The sequence below is a fragment of the Nyctibius grandis genome, chromosome 7, assembly GCF_013368605.1.
Source record: "Nyctibius grandis isolate bNycGra1 chromosome 7, bNycGra1.pri, whole genome shotgun sequence".
Taxonomy (NCBI): domain Eukaryota; kingdom Metazoa; phylum Chordata; class Aves; order Nyctibiiformes; family Nyctibiidae; genus Nyctibius; species Nyctibius grandis.
Window position 1 is genome coordinate 11,800,444 of NC_090664.1, and position 16,001 is coordinate 11,816,444.

General features: G+C 39.6%; 1 protein-coding gene across 3 annotated transcripts in view; it reads right to left on the bottom strand.

Annotated features, from left to right (window-relative positions):
- Positions 1–15,524, bottom strand: part of CNOT10 (CCR4-NOT transcription complex subunit 10) — a 35,702-nt gene extending 20,178 nt beyond the window's left edge. Inside the window, exons 1-10 of one of the 3 annotated variants that reach the window (XM_068404714.1) lie at positions 10,492–10,720; positions 9,697–9,788; positions 7,767–8,063; positions 6,786–6,947; positions 6,095–6,245; positions 5,069–5,214; positions 4,085–4,171; positions 3,285–3,368; positions 2,149–2,266; positions 219–368 (exon numbers count right to left, since the gene is read on the bottom strand). In XM_068404714.1, coding sequence (XP_068260815.1) covers positions 219–368; positions 2,149–2,266; positions 3,285–3,368; positions 4,085–4,171; positions 5,069–5,214; positions 6,095–6,245; positions 6,786–6,947; positions 7,767–7,781 — 913 coding nt within the window. In that variant the 5' untranslated portion in view covers positions 7,782–8,063; positions 9,697–9,788; positions 10,492–10,720. Of the gene's footprint in view, positions 1–218; positions 369–2,148; positions 2,267–3,284; positions 3,369–4,084; positions 4,172–5,068; positions 5,215–6,094; positions 6,246–6,785; positions 6,948–7,766; positions 8,064–9,696; positions 9,789–10,491; positions 10,721–15,263 lie in introns of those variants that run through there. The other 2 variants (XM_068404712.1, XM_068404711.1) reach the window with 2 other exon arrangements.
- Positions 15,525–16,001: the final 477 nt, after the last annotated feature.

Consider the following 16,001-nt stretch of genomic DNA (forward strand, 5'->3'; position numbering starts at 1 on the left):
CAAAAAAAGAACATATTTCATCATCGTCATCTATTTCTGGGAACAGCAACTATGCTTTGAAATCAAGTTACAATCAAAATTCTCACCCTCCTTATCCTATCCTCTGCAAAGAGGTGAAACAGGAATTTTGCTGATAATTACTGAAAGCTTCTATCCTCTATTTTCTTGATTCGCCCACCCCTCTTCCACCATCTATTTTCATCTCTTAAAAGTCTTACCTGGATCTGAGCTACCCGTTCCTAGCTGTGCACACGCGTTATCGTTTTCTTGTAAGGCTTTTTTAAAGTAAAAAATTCCTAAATTGTGCTTTCCCATTGCAAAGTGGATGCAGCCAAGATTGTTCCAGAACATACACCTTAAGCATTCACCTGAAAGAACAGCAAAAGACCGTTTTTGTAAACTGAAAAATGTCATCGAGCCCACAAAATGCTCCCACTACTCTCTCATGGGTCAGCATATTATGGTAGTTTATTAAAAATGTTCTTCAGCGAGATAGTAATGGATTATGCAGTTACATCCCTGCCTCACAAGCATTTTAATAACTTCTGTTTCTGTATACCGCTCTAGCTCTCTTGGACAATTGACCTGAAATGACCTATATATAAGCAGCCACAGGTTTCCAGATCTTATGCACTGTATTCGAAGAGAGCCAGCTATAAAGCAAATTTGTCAGGTTGCAAGTTGAAGTAAATTCATCTGGAGGTTTTTGTAGCATTTAGCATGCAAGCACTTCACATTTTTAACAGATGGCTCTTGTATAAAAGGATGTTCTCAAATGATGTTACCTGCCTAAGTTTTATAAAATAAATATGTCAACCTAACCATACAAGCAGGAAATGCACTCTCCTTCCTAAATATATCATATGTTCAGATAACACTGTAAGAAGCTCCTTCTAAATAATAAAGGACAGAAAATTTAACTTTTGACTTATCTGCTGGTAGTTGAAGCTTTACAGGGTTACCATTGATAAAAAAGAAAAAAGAAAAAAAACCACCCTAAAAATCCAAACACCCCAGAAACAGACCATTAACAAATTAACCAGACATTATTTTAATCGTAACCTAGGAAGACTATTAAGTGAACGTTCTACTGTGCAAAAAAGTTATATGAATATAAGACATTCCAGAAAATGTTCAGTTACAGAAAGAACTTGAAAAATAAAAACTGCCAAAAAGCTAAGTTACAGTAAATTCTAAAAGAAGTGTCAAAATATGCCCGAATGGGCATTATGGCAAATATTTTTAATGTTTTCCGTTAAATTTATCTGTAAATACAGAAGTTTACAAAATGTACTCAGTCTTGTGATTCCCAGGGCCAACTCTGCGACTTCTGTAATCCAACTGCAATCTATGCAGCAATATCTACTAGATAAGAGATCTTACAGCACAAGAAATTGAGAGTACTATCACAAAACCAGCACTGAACATAGTAAAGAAATTCAGTAGTTTTACAGTGCAAGTATTTTTTGAAATCTTAACTCTCTACTGACACAAGACACAGCTTTCTCTCCAGATTTTTCAGCTGATGTTTTAAACAGCCAATTAAAATCTCAAATATATTTAAATAATACTGTATACAGTTAGTGCATATATAGACAGCATATATATTTATAGTATATAAATAACTTTTATATCTAAAAAAGTATACAGATCTATGTACTGTTATATCTCCGTGCATGTGTACACATGTATACTTTCTAGACATAGAAGCAACTTAAAATGGCATACAATAGAAGTCAAACCTTAACACTTCATGAAAAATTAGCGTTTCCCCCATAATAATCATTACAACTGCTAAAGTCTCCCCTCTGAGTACAATCTGAAATCTAATTTCTAGACCTAGTACGTTGCCTTTTGATTCATGTCTTGATTTAGGGACCCAAATATAAGGCTGGCAAATATTACATTTACACCTTCACAAATCCATTTTCTCAACCACTGCATTGCCTAGAAGAATGTTCAATGAAAAACACAACAGTGTTACGTGAAGGAGCACAAGAAAGATTAAAACATATCCAGCATATAAACCCATGACATTCAGGGCCTACCCCCTTAAGTAATCATTAATATGCTTAAAATTCACATCAATCAATAGCCCTATTATATGACACATTTGCATACTTGCAGGATGAAGGTTTTCTATTTTACCTGTTTTCATGAAGCCTGGATGTTCAGCAATGTTTGCGCTGTTTAGAAGTTTCACTGCTTTACGATAATTGCCCCTCAAATATTCAAAATTGCTTTTAAGAAAGAGAGAAGGAGCTGACTGTGAAGGAGAAAATAATAGTTAATTAACTCTTGTTTCATGATTTCTACTGCTAGTTTTAAATCACTCCACAAACAGCTTGCCCCTGCTACCATTTTAAAAATACGCGGGCTTTGGCCATAATACCTTCCTGAAGTAGCATTTCTTTGTTGGGTACATAATTAACGCTCACCTCCTCTGAACTACAAAACTACGCACACTCTTCGTTACTGCTCTAAAACTCAACATTGTTCTAGAGAACTCTGCCATGGCAATGGCTAAACGCAAAGGATCTTTTAGTTTTAAGAGGATCTTTCTCCAACCTCTCTTCTAGTACACTCCTCCCCACGCTCCCCTCCCTGCAGAGTCCAACAGCTTCCTCCTGGGCTGTGATCTTTCTGGTCTGCCAACAAAGACCTCATGATCCAGAAGGATTTCTGTCAAACTAGCAAGTGTTGAGACTGGCAACAAAAGGGAAGTGCTCTCCTCCCATTCCCTGCTCCTCAGTTAATGTAGAATTTATCTGGGAAGGTGGACATAATTCTGAGTTGAGAACTCCTATATAAAAAAAAGAAACTGCTTTCTAGCAAGAGGTAAGCCTCCAACAAATTTCAACCAAAAAAAAAACCAACCCAAGAACTGCGTATCCTAGAATTCACCTTTTATGAACTACTTTAAACCACCAATGGCATCAGAAGTTTGTAATACCCATAACATTTATAGTAAACTAAAGCTTGTTTTGTACTGCTTAAATTATAAAGCAAACTGAACCTGTTTATTATGTAGTATTTCACTGTCATTTTGGTATCATTAACAATAAAGTGTATTTTTCTGAACAACTGAAAACAGCGCAAATGAGAAAATTCTACATTAATTATACTTGCAGAAAAGAGATTACAAATCCAACAGACTACATAAAGCATTAATTCAGTCATCCATCCTCAATAAGACCTACCTTTGTAAAGAAAGTTAGCAAATTCATTTTAAAAATAGAGAACAGATGTAGATGTAGAAAAACAATAGCCTTAAGAATACTTACATTCCCAGCTGTATTCATAACAGACTTGATCTCTCTTTTGCATGCTTTTAGAGACTTCATCTGGATATAGGCTCTCACCTTATACTGTTAAAAAATTAAATTTGTTAAATAAAAAACAATAACTTGTGTAGGCTTGCAAGATGAACCATTACTAAAGATTTATTACAGAATATTTTATATATATCTTAAAAGTAGTTAGTAAAAAGCTGTTCAAAAAGCCTTCCTATAAAAGAAATTCTATTCAGACTTTCAACAACAAATTTATAGGCTTTGTATGTACAGTAAGCAGATGCACATTTTGTTCAATGGTCAACAGCTACTCTATATTCAAACACAGTTACTAGCACTTAAAATGACAATTAAAGTAAGTTAACCTCTTAATCCCAGACGTTTGCCTACTAAACTGAACACACCAATAGGTGAATGCTGATACAGAAGCATTTTGTTTCTTCACCTATTTTTCCACAGAACAGCACAGTGAAATAAAACCTCAGCTGATTTAGAATGTCTAAAGAGGTCTAACAGATATAAAGTCAGTGCAGCTATCTGCAGTTTTAAAAAATTATGATAAACTGCAGGGATTGAAATTGGGGATTTTTTGTGTTAGGTCAGTTTTTCCTGTACGCGGATCTCACAAAAAGGAAGAGTTAGATAAATTCATTCTTGTGTTTTACAACATGAAATTCAAGGAGAGACAGAGTATTACAATTCATGCTGAACTAGATTTGAAGCAGATGGCACTCGGTTTTAAGAAAAAACTCGAACTGATGTTCTTGTATAAATCATATGCAGACACTTACCTGATGTATCTTAGATTTAGCAACTTCTATCAAAGCTCCACTTTCAGCTTTTTGATTCGAGGAATCTTTATTTGTATTATTACCTGACTGAGCGTCAAACAAAAAAAAAAAAAAAGGAAGTGTCACTAAGTCATATTTTAAATTCAGGTTACAGATTCTTTCATGAACTATTTTTATCAATCTCACATGAAGAAGAAAAATAAGTATTTATTAGTCAAAAAATACACATTCCACCCAACACTGTAACTTGAGCTTAACAATCAAAATCCAAGAACAACCATACCAGCCTATGAAGAGCAGAATTCTATATTAACATTAGCGCTATGTTGCACCACAGTTGAAGTATTTTAAGAATTCTCTCACCCAGAAGGATGATATGCACATTCTAGAGTCTTTCTTACATATTTTCTTCAGTAGAATTACTATGTACTTAAAATGTTTTATCTTAAGTGTGGCATTCCATCAACAGGAAAAGAAAGAAGTGTCCTCTTTTCACTTCCAAGCCACTCCTCATTCTGTTGATTTTTCCAAAAGACACATACAAAAGATGTCATTTGAAAGTGTGTCTATTACTTTCAGATACTATGTAAAAAAGATGCTTGATTTCCCATACTATGCAACTGCAATTCCTCTCTGACACCAACTTCCCTTTCAAACTTAGGGTCTCATATGGTCATAATCCAAGACAAACAAGGAAAAATATACATATTTGACCCTGCAGACAACTGTCTTTCCAATGCAAGTCTCTGACTTAAAAAACACTTCTTAGCTCCCTGGAAGTAAGAGAAAAGGTTGGAAGAGAGGGAATAAACAGCTGCTGTATACAATTAACTCAGTTACTAACGTGTATAAGTTGCTGTGTGAAGTTACAGGTGATCTAACATAGTTTTATAATTCCAAAGTATTTTAAAAGAGCAATTTTGGATTGAGTTAAAGCATACTTCTGGTAAAGACTTAGTGGCATTCATATGATTTTAAGCTTACCTCATTTTTTCCATTCTTGCTGTTATTGTTGCCCTGTGAAATCATTTTTTCCAGAACAGCAAGCAGATGCAAGGCTTTCTCAGCTTGGTAAGTGAGCAGATATAAGTCTACAAGCAAGAAGCACACAGCCTGGGCAAACTTCTCTTCTGTATAAAGAAAAGAAATAAAAATTATTTTAAAGCTCTAATACCAATCCTTCGAAATATGACTGAAGAAAAAAAAATTGACTATAAAGTGCATCTATGCAACATTATGGGAAAAATAAACATATTGCATAAGAAAAAAATTGATCTAAGCAGATCCGCACCAAAGATCCAGTGTCTAAATAGACAGATGGAGCCATGTGCGTACACAGAATCCCACAGAACTTGAAAGGATTCTGTCCAAACACATTTCTGCTTGGCTGGCTTCACAGAGTAAGTCCCAAATAGGCATATTGAAAACTGGGAGGAATTAAAGGAGAAACACAGTGGCATTTACTTAATTTACTGAGACAAACACACATGCATCCTTCAGCCTTGTCACCTCTAAATTCAACAGGGATTATGAAGTTATTTCATACAAATACGGCAATTCCACTACACAGGATGCCATAGCTCATAAAAGCTGGAGACTTTATATGCCGGTATGAGCACATAAAATTATGTATGACCTAATGGAGATATTTACAAATGTGAGTGCCCTGACAAATACACACCCAACCATGAAATTGCACGATGACTCCAAATCCTAGATTTTAAATCTTTTAATTAGCTTGTACATATTATTTACATAAATACCTTTTACAGTTGCCAAAAATCCATTTCAGTTTCATTATACTTGGCTGCTAAATGTCTCTGAAATACCTTCCCCCCAAATTCAACTGTTGGCCTTGATATAAGTAAAACATATTCTTCATTCCAAACGCTATCTACTTTTTTGGAACCATAGTAGGCTATTTATAAATCACTTGTCTGATAGTGAGAAGGACTGAAGGATCTTTCTGTAGTTATTGCACAAATAAAACTCTTCTTTCTGTCTACGTACCGAAAGGCTCTATAAACTGGTACAGCTTCTCCCCAACTGATATAGCTTCAGTATACTGACGCAGATGATACAAAATAACAGCCTGATTGTAGTACAGCATGCTATTTTCAACATCATCTAAACCATCCATTTCTTCAACAGCAGAGTGAACCTGAAAAAAAAACCCACCTCGTTTCATTAAACTTTCAATACCTGTGATTTTAAAAAGTGTCAAATATGGCACAAAAAAAATCCAAAGGTATTAATCCATCTAAAGACAAGTCAGTAAGAGTTATAAGCTAGTAAACTTTATTGTTGTTCCACATAAAGCCAGTGAAAAATTTACAATGAAGAGAAAGCTGTCAGCTGACCAGTAAAGTAACATTTTCACTTTTTACTTTATATGAAATTACTTCAAACTATTTCAAGTTAAGGAACTGTTTATTGAAAGAACATAGCAGGTCTTTCTACAGTTATAATCCCTGGAAGATTTAACCTTTGGATCAATTTCAATAATAACTAAAAAAATAACTATAGAAGTAGTGTCCTACATGATTAAACAGACTCAGAGGTTTAAAAGTAGTGTCACTTTCTTATTCCTTTATCAAATCTAGGGGACAAGGGGCAGAAATTTTCTTCCTATTTCACTGGAAGATCTCATCACCATTAACAGTACTCAAAGTCAAGTACCATGTCAATACGTTTACATTACCTGGTTCTTCAGCTGGTTAAGGGTTTGTCTCAAACTATCTGTTGTAGTCTGGTTACTCTTACAGAACTCTGCAACAGCAGTATTCAAAGTTATTTTGTAGTCATCTTTGTTAATGTCTTGAAGGGTATTTAGGTGTTGTAAACAAGCATCATAGTTTCCAGCCTGGAAATTGCACACATACCAGAAACACACATTAGAAGATACAAAGTTTAAACTAATAGACTAGTAAATTTTAATGAAAGTATCCTCTATAAGTTTAGAGAGAAAAGTAGTATTTCCTTTACCAACAGCAAGTGAAGCGAACTAAACGTCTACACACATACTCTATTGCAGATTAATATGTGGAAGTAAGCCTAAAAGTTGAGGTAATATCCAAACATCAAAAAGAATTTAGTGGAGGAAGCACAAATGGAGTAGTCGATTATTATAAAAAGATGTTTCCATGAAAAGTGTTATTCTGATTTCTCTTCACCATATTATTTCGAGTTTCAAGATTCTTTATTTCCTCAGTTTTCATCACATATATATTGAGCGGCTGCAGTTGCTTATATAAGTCCCAGCCCATCATTTTATGTTCGTTCTTCACTTCATCTGGAGAGAATGTGTTACAATTTAGTCTGCGGAAGTCAGCTTAAGACAGGTCACTTTCCCAGTACAGGTTTAAATAATATTTTTACAAGTTCTAGCTGTTGAAAGAAGTATTCAATCATCTAGGCACACTTAAACAGAAACTAGGACCCAAGCATGATGCTCCTCTGAGGTGCGATTTAATCAAGAAAACCCTTTCTTTCACCTCGGGAATAGGCAAGGACTTCATAATGGCTCACCTCTTTCCGCTTTCAGTTTTAGTCTTTTCTGTGTTTGTGCAGAAGGAATTTAGTGGCATCGAGGAATGAAAGAGAACTCCAGACTCTTTCAACTATGTTAAGCCTAAATGATCCTTCACTCTCTACTGTTCAATTCCTATACAGGAATAATCACCTTCCCCTCTTCCATATCAGGGTTACTTCCAATCTGGTCAGACAGTTATGCAGATTCGTTTCCATCTCTGTCAACGCTTCACAATCAAAAGCTATGCTCTTGAGTATCACGACCACTCCACTTTCTCCTCCTTTTCTTAAGTGCTGTTCCACAGAGCTTCTCCTGGGCTCCTGCCTAACTTCCTCTGTTAAGGGAAGAATTACAACAGAGAAAGGCCCTGTGGTCCTTCTGCTCTTCCTGAGAAAGTTGCCATTCTGCAGCTACTCTCAACAGAACCATCCCAGTTTCTTCAGTCTCCTGTGAAAGCATAGTTATACAATTTACAGAGAGATGTAGCAGGACATTGACACAGAGTATTTCCACAACTCTTAAGTATCAACAGCATGGATTGCCTAGAGATTATGTGCATAAACGCAGGGACTTGCAACTCAACTGCTGGCATGCTCTTTAATTGAGACAGCTCATCTCCCAGTGATTTTCTTTAAGCGTTCACACTCCAGAGCTTCTCTTCAACAGGAGTAGCTTTCAGATTACAGCAACAAGGCTTCTAACCACGGCTGGTCTACAAACCTTGAACCCTTAAATGCCCAGCTTATTATGTGATGTTTTTCCTCAGCCAACAGTCCTTTACTCTACTAGACAGGATCTAGAATATAATACACAATTTTATAGCAATTCTGTCAAGACTGAAATTGGAAGTACAATATGATAAAGCAGCATGCAAGGCAGTCCACAAAGCCATTTACAGCAACTCAATAGCAAGCAAAATTGGCAAACAAGGCACCAGACTAATTCTGCTGACACCTGTCATCACCTCACAACTCCATGAACTTAGAGAGTTCTTAAAGCAAGAAAAAGTCATGAGATAAACCAGATACACTGGACCAGTATAAAACTAAAGATTAAGTTGTTAGCAGATCAAAAGTATTTTAGGCATGTAGATCTGTGGGCAAGGTGGAAAACAGACGATCCTTTCCTGTGCCTTCAGTTCTCAGGATCAAATGCCAGTGAGCAAAAAGGTATTGAAAAAGAGCAATTGAGCTGGAAAGCACTCAAGAAGACATCAGTGAACATCAGCTGTTTTCAGTTTAAGTATCAACTACATGCACTTCATGTAACAACATTCTAGACAAAATAAAAGTAATGAGTGAAACATACAAGCAGGAATATCAAAAGACAGTATTTAAATTCTTCCCCCGATCTATTTAACGCATCCAAAACTGAATTATGCAAGGCATTGTGGAGACAGAGATATAACAATTGAAAGGAAAAGCAATTATACTTCCTGTCACTTGCTACACTAAATAAAATTAGGAGTCAACACAAAGAAAGAAGTAAACTGAAAGACCTGGTACTTGAATTTTAACACACAAAAAGATCTTCCAAGAAACACAAAACAGGTAGTAAATACTGCCTGTAGGTGTTATGTGTTGAAGAATATATTTTAATGTAAAGTGACAGAACAGTATACAATGCTTTTTGTGAAAGAATATAGCAAGATGCTAAAACAAAGAAGTTTGTTTGGTTGCTGGTTTTTAAATACATGTGGTTCCTTTAAACCCTTTAACACAACATTTTTAGCTTGAAGTGATTAATTCTTCAGAGAGATCATGCATTTCCAATGCTGATACAGAACAGCAGCCTGCTTCTTCTAATTAACTCATTATACAGCTTTTAAGGCTACTAAGTTTTGAGAATCAAGATTAAACGTGCTCTTGTGCACTTCATTCACGTATCCCCTTCAGTCTTCTCACATCATAGCAGACAGAAAATGCATGTGCTGGCTTTATAACACAATTAGTGCTACTTTTGATATAATATCCCATTAATACATTTGCAACTGTGCTAAGAAAACAGGCAAAATAATTATATAAGCCCATTTAGCATTTATGTGGTAAATTAGAAGTTTCAGAGTTTGGCTTTGTCTTACCAGAAAAGCTTGTAACGCACTGCTCGACAGTTCCTTTTCCTGATCAGTAATCCCAGAAGTACCCGCTCCTTCATGCTTCTCAGTACCTTGATCTGTAAAGTGGACAGAAAATGACAAGAAAGTTTGCAAATGTGATGAGAGCTATTCAGCTTTAAAATTCTGTTTCTTCCAGTTCTCAAGACCCCCCTGCCAGTACATATAACTTTCCAGATAACTGCAGCACTGTCTCCCTACCACAGTAAAATATCTCAAGTTATCCTATACTCCTAGTGAATTCCTCTCTGTAAAATGTAAATGTAATAATCCTTGCTAAATTACTGTGCTCAATGAATAACCAAAGTCCTGCAAGTCAACTGACAATGCATACATTTTAGATTTCTCTTTAAAGCTGCAACCATATACTAGGATTGTCTTTATTTGCACAAAAATTAGCAGTGAAGGCCACACATCATAAAATAAGTACCACACTGGGTTAGATGAACAACCCATGCATCCTGTATGCTGCTTCCTAAACAGCTAGCAAGGGATGCTTTAGGGAACAACGTAAAAAAAACCAGAGCAAACACTGGGACTTCCACCCAGCTCCCTGCCTTGGAAAGAATAAGTCTCCCTAAGTAAGAGGCTGCAATCGAACCATCATTGTTAAGAATCACTGACAGACCTGATATATTTTTAAAAAACTCTTTATACTTTTGTAGTCTTCAACATACTCCATCAAATGCTATCTAGTGATTATACTGCAAGACACGAGCAAATGCTGCCTATTCACTTTTTCAGCCTCACTCCCGATCTTACAGATCTTTCTTTGAATCGTCTCCTTCTGAGGTGTGCAGAAACAGTTTATCCTGCGTCTTCCTCACATGCTTTTTCCCAGAATCTTCTCCAGTTCTGCCATATCCTTTTCCAGATTAAGACAAGAACAACACGTGGCAATGATGATGGTCACCCCTTTGATCATCTGTATAGCAATACGATGAGGTTTTAATTGTCTTCAATTTCTTTTACATAGAATTCCTAACATTTTACCTTTCAGTCACTGTTGAGTATATTTTCCAGAAGGGAGTGCACTGAACCCATTTATCACCATGTAATTAAGAATTTAGTGAAGTTGCATTAAAAAAATCACAGTACAGACATTCCATGCCCAAGAAGCTGAAAAAAATCCCACCAAACCCTTCCTTGTACTGAACACAAACTACTGGAGAAAAAAAAACCAACCCCAAACACCACACAAGCACCACACCAGACAGTTTATTTCTAGAAGCATTAACTTATGTACTAGAGCACACAAAAATCATCGAATGTTTTTGAAACAAAGACTTTATAAACCAGCAACAGTTTCTACTTTTGCAGAAAATTTTTTCTTTCATTTCTCAGTGGAAGCTTTGCTCTGACCTACCTTTTGCTATCTTAATAGGCTAGGCAGGCTTTGTAGATTCAATGCCTCTCTTTCTCTTCCCTAGAATTCACAGATGTAACGCAAACCCTGCTATTTTGTTTTCACTTTGTGAGCTCCCCTGCAAAATCCATTCCCCATCATCACCAATATATCTGGATCATCTGCTACTGACTATGAAAATTTACAAATCTAAGACAAACAATAATAGTAAGGGGCAATCAAACCTCCAAAGATTCATCAATTAACATCCTCAGTAGGAACAAGGCAGACTTAGTAATCTATTCAGTTTGTGCCTGTTGCTGGGAAGATAGCGTGATCCCTTCCATTGCCCTATGCAATAACACATTTGAGCAAGAACTGTAAATATCTGGTTGTGACTTTCATCCTGCATCAAGAGGCCAATGAAGTTGAGATTTTAAGATCTCAACAATCTGACACCCTCAAGTTACAAAGTAACCCACTGTGATTTAGGCAAAATTCAGGATTCAGCCATTTCGGTACCCTGGAGAGACGAATCCTCAAGGGGCTACCGAACTGCATGCACCTGCTATAAAATCTGACTACACATAAGCCATTGATCAACACCACTTGCACTGCCTTTTCCTTGAAAGGGAAAGGTAGGAGAGAAAATTAAAACACAAAAAAGCTCAGAAAAATTTTGATGTGCCAAGGTTTGCCGCAGCAAAAGAGGGAAGGAACAAGAAGCACCTCTCTTTCAAGCTAAATATAGAATACATCTGATTCCTACTCTAAATCTTGTGGTTGTACAGCTGAACAGAAAGCTATCACCCTCCAAGGATCTCTAGAACAGCACTGAATAAGCAAATGCATTTTCCCTCAAATGTTCATGCTAACAGTTACGTTATCTGCTTTATTTGCTCAACACGCCCTTTCAGATTACACTCGTATAAGTAACCATAGTGCAAAGACTTGCGACGCTAAAACTTTTGAAGTTGGTAACGCTCGGTCTGCTCAAGAGGTTCCTCACATAGAGGTTTACCTAGCAGAGCGCTGTCAACTACTGAGTGTACTACTGATTGCTGCCGTTGTACGCCAGCTCGTAAAACAAGCATCTCCAATGAAGCTGGGCTTATGGAAGTCTGAACCCTGAAGTAAAATGTCTTCAGTTAAGTGAAAGATAAACCAAAAAGACTGTTGACTAAGCTGTGTAATAAAAGCACCACTTACATAGCTGTGTGATGTATTTCCTAGGGAAAAATGAGGACAGGTCTACAGATTTCACTGTGTCTCTAAGTCTGCTGGTACACTAAAAAAAAAAAAACCCCAAATGAAACCGGGGACTACTTTGAGCAAAAACAGAGCTATCCCTTCTCCTATAAAGTCAGATTTATGGCTGTAATCCAATCAACCACACCTACTACAACTCAGTAAACAAAGCAAGTTTGCAAAACCTGAACTGGAAGCTTATCAAGAAAGAATAAAACTGAAGTCCAGCTGCCGTAGTTTACAGCATAGCTCTTTCCTTTGGAAAAAAAACCAAACAAACAAACAACAAACAAACAAACAAAACAACCCACTTTGGCTGCTCTCTACCCTTTTTGCCCAAACATGCTTGAAACCTGTTAAAGAGCTACAGGTCCTTCTAATCTACTGCAATCCTACCACTCTTGTTTAGACCAGGATCTACTGCTCCAGCTGATCTTTATTATTGAGAGATCTCACAGGCAAGAGTCACCTAAAAGCCGGCTGGCCCAAGATATCAAAGAGAACCCTCCAATGCCACTTAAATGGGGGGAGGAAAAAAAAGTACTCTCGCTCTCTTGGCTGCAAATGGCTATCAAGTACTTGCAAATAAACTATTATTTCCGTATTTCTTGAGGCATTTGAAAATGAAACATGTAGGTGCATTGTACCCTGGCAAAACATAGACCATGCCACTTGCTCATGCAGCTCTAGTGATCTTCGGCATTCTTGCAGAAGTACGTAGCATGGGTAACATACGGCACACCAGTCACTACCGACGTGCTCCCATCCATACAATAGCTACAATTATCAGCTGAAATAGCTGAAACAGTGCAGATTCTCTACTTTACAAATGACAGGACTCGATTTATCTCTGTAAACTGTATTTACACATGGACCTGTTCATTTAACTTTTCATTTTGTCCAACTTTCACAAGTACAGAGCGACTCTAAAACTAATACTTGTCAGGCTAGTGATGAGGGGCAAAAGGGGCAACCTGGAAAAGGGTGTGAAAATCGAGTGCTCAGATTTTGATCTGGAGAAAGCTGCTGCACCGAGTTTCACGTTAAAGAAGCAACTCAGGAAGTTATCTTCCTAGTTAGCAATCTTGGGGCTGAGCAGGAGAAACACTCTGTCACAGAGGCTTGTTTGCTTTGCACAAGCAGACAGTTGTTCCTACTGGAGAAGTTACATCATGGTGGACAGCAGAACTTTGGGAAAACTGGCTCCATGACAGGAGAAGAAGGAAAAGTATGAGACTGCCACCTGAAAAGGGAGGTTCCCCTCCTCATTGGCTTGCTGCCACAACATCATATAAGCAACGAGAAGCCACATCTCCCACATACACACACTCAAAGACACCTGAAGAGTGACTGTAATCATTATCCTTCTCATCCTTGTTACCCATATCTCCAAGGACTGCTGCTCCTGGGCCCTCTTGTTCCTCGGCCCTGTAAATTACATCTGACATAAACTGTGCTGTTACATACCAGAGCATCTCTGGAATTATTTTTTATTTCCAAACTGTACAGGCTGGGAGATAATCTCTTCCTTGGAAGGGGCGGAATCTATCATGTGACTCTTGCTCCAATAGCATTTTGAAGGGTATGAAGACCAGCCAGAGTGTTCAGCCTTTGTAAGAGAATGGCAGTTTGTGGCACCGAGATTACATTTTTCTATGAATCACTGCACTACTAGTGTAACTATAACAGACTTCTTCAATGCTGTACAATAAAAAGCAAACACTTCTCAGTGGAAAGTTATTTTTAACTCACTGCTATAAACAAGTACAGTATGTAGAATATCTTGCCATAGCTCACGTCTTTGATTCATTTGGGCACATACTTTTCTTTTAAGCAAGCACAGCTGAAAAGTTCCTTCTACACTTCCAAGAACAACAACAAAAAAAACCATAAAAAACTTAATGCCAATTTTTTTCCTTGTAGCTTAGCAGATGCTTACAGTGCTTATAAATAAACACAGGATAGTTTAGTACACATTGCTCAGTACACTACACTATTTTTTCCCACAGTCTTTTTCCGATACAGAGGAGTTTCACATTCAGCATCGAGAGAAAAAATGCTCAAGGCAATTTAAAACAATGCTCCCACCATGTAAAACCAGCTGAAAAAAAAACCAAAGAACACAAGCAGACCCCTTTGGCTTTCCTCCACAGCAGCCTCTTCTCCGTCCCCACTGAGCTGCCACCTGAGGAAAGGACTTTTCCTGCAATGAGGACTTCTTGCACAAAGGGCAGTTTTATGGGAGATAGACGAGCAGTAGCTTATTAATGCTAATGAGTTACACAGCAACTGTACTTGAGATTTATTTCAGGTGTTTACCAGAAGATGATTTATTTGTTAATCTCGGTGACTTCTCTCTACAGTGTCTTTTCAGGTCCGAGTTCAGGGAAGACCCACTCATCCCCTGAAACCGAAGCGGCACCGCAGAGGGAATCGCACTGAGCTCCAGAGACCAAGTAGCAACACGAAGCGTTCACATCTCCCCAGCACCTTCCGAATGCCCCAGTTTAACAAATTAACCCCGAAGCTCAATTTCTGTAGCTGTTATTAAGACACCCGGCCCCGCCAACCCGTCCATAACCCCCTCCCCGCCCGGCCCGTCCAGGCCAGGGGCGCACAGCAGCTTGGAGCCCCTCGCGGAGGGCACAGAGGGGCCCATCCCCACAGGGCCCCGCCGGTGACCCGCCAGGACACAGGCCCACAGACGGCGGGCCACGGCGGGCCTCGCCGGCACCTCACACCGGCCACCTCGGCCGCCAGCGGTCCGCAGTTCCGTCGACGCGGGGGCACTACTTCCTCGGCGGAAGGAAACAGTCCTTTCTCCTTCCGCCCGGGACGTACCGGCACTCACCGCCCCCCGCGGCGGAGCGTATCCCTCCGCACCAGGCGGCCCAGGCCTGAGGCGGGCCCGACGGGCCGCGACGGCTCCCCTCGCACTCACCCGCAGCCTTATCCGCCGCCATCTCTCCTGCCGCGCGGGGCGGCCCCGCAGTCCGAGCGCGCCGATAGAGGCCGAGGCTCCCCGCGCTGCGCCGAGCGCTGGCGGCACCACCGCCAACCGGCCGCTGCCCGCCGGGACTACTTTACCGCCGCCGCCCTCCGCGGGCTGCGCCACTCGCTCCTATTCGCCTGCCACTTCCGGGTTCCCGGCGGCCTCGCGACGTCCGGCCGTTGCCGGGGGACCGCGCATCTGACGTCAGGACGCCGCAGCGCTTCCCGCCGGGGAGTGTGTGGGGGTGTGTAGGGGGGCGTGGTGGTGGTGTGGCGCATGCGCGTCGCGTCCCGCCCCACCGCGGGGGCCGCCGGGACGGGGTGGCGTGTTGCCGGCCGCGGGCCGGCTGCCTGAGGGGTTGGGGTGTCTGTGCGGGTGCTTTCGGGTTCTTCCGCGGCACTGAGTCGATTGGCAAGTGTCGACCGCTCTCTCAGACGTGCTTTGGCTTTTCTGCCCAGTTCAGACATGCCGGGATCTCCTCCTGAGCAATGCCGGTAGCGGTGAGCCGGGGGCTTCCTTCAGGTGCCACCAGCCGGTGTTGAGGAAGCCTTCAGAATATTCACTAGTTTATGTGGTGTTACGTGGATTATCCGCCTGATATCTTAAGCGTTGTTAAAGTGCTCATCACCATAGTCATGAAGGCAGATAAGGCGGCCTTGTGTCCACATCTTAAATCCCTTTCTAAAT